At 63.9% G+C, this 689-nt stretch overlaps 1 protein-coding gene across 1 annotated transcript; it reads right to left on the bottom strand.

The window, feature by feature from the left end:
• Positions 1-68: 68 nt before the first annotated feature.
• On the bottom strand, positions 69-684 carry LOC104992771 (leukocyte immunoglobulin-like receptor subfamily A member 5; the record flags this gene model as incomplete). Its single annotated transcript, XM_010845789.1, has 2 exons — positions 69-454; positions 594-684. Coding segments are annotated over 2 exons (477 nt in total), but the record flags the coding sequence as incomplete, so codon positions are not given.
• Positions 685-689: the final 5 nt, after the last annotated feature.

The raw sequence follows: 689 nt of genomic DNA, 5'->3' as shown, positions 1-689 counted from the left end.
CCCCAGGCCTCGTCGTGTCTCAGTCTGTGTGTCTGTCCTGTGAGCCCCACGCTCCTCTCCCCACCCTCTCACAGGAGCTCCCCTGGGAGCAGAGACCCCAGTACGTTGTCTTGTCTGCACAAATGTATGGGGTCAGGACGGGATTCCTCACCTGGGACCAGGAGCTCCAGGGGGTCGCTGGGGGCTGACCACACCCGAGGGTTGTGCCTGTAAAAGCCGTAGCATCTGAACGTCCACCTGTGCCCGGGGGTGACGGGGCCCACGGGGAACAGGGCCTGGGTCTGCCCGTCAGGCCTTCGCTGTCCATCCAGGGCCCGAGAGGACTCGTCTTCTCCTTCCTTGGTTAGAAAGAATCTGTTAAATCCCTGACGGGAGCCACACTGGAGGGTCACATTCCCTCCCGACATCACTACAGGGCTCGGCAGGGCTGAGAGGCTGGGTTTGCCGTAGGGTGCTAGGAGAGAAGGAGGCAGCTGGATCCGTGGGGTCCCCACCCTCCCCTCCCCTCCCCAGGGCTGGGCTGTGAGAGGGACAGTCCCTGAGACCAGGCCCCCTCCCGAGGGCAGAGCCCAAGGCCACCGAGTGTCCCTCACGTGTCACCACCAGCTCCAGGGGGTCACTGCGCTCTGACCAGCCAGTGGGGGTGCTGTAGTAGCACTGATACCTCCCTGCGTGGTCCTCTCTCATGT

The sequence above is a fragment of the Bison bison genome, unplaced genomic scaffold (genome assembly GCF_000754665.1).
Source record: "Bison bison bison isolate TAMUID 2011002044 unplaced genomic scaffold, Bison_UMD1.0 scf7180017489370, whole genome shotgun sequence".
NCBI lineage: Eukaryota > Metazoa > Chordata > Mammalia > Artiodactyla > Bovidae > Bison > Bison bison.
Note: the sequence above shows the minus strand (reverse complement) of the source record. Positions and strands in the feature narration are given on the sequence as shown.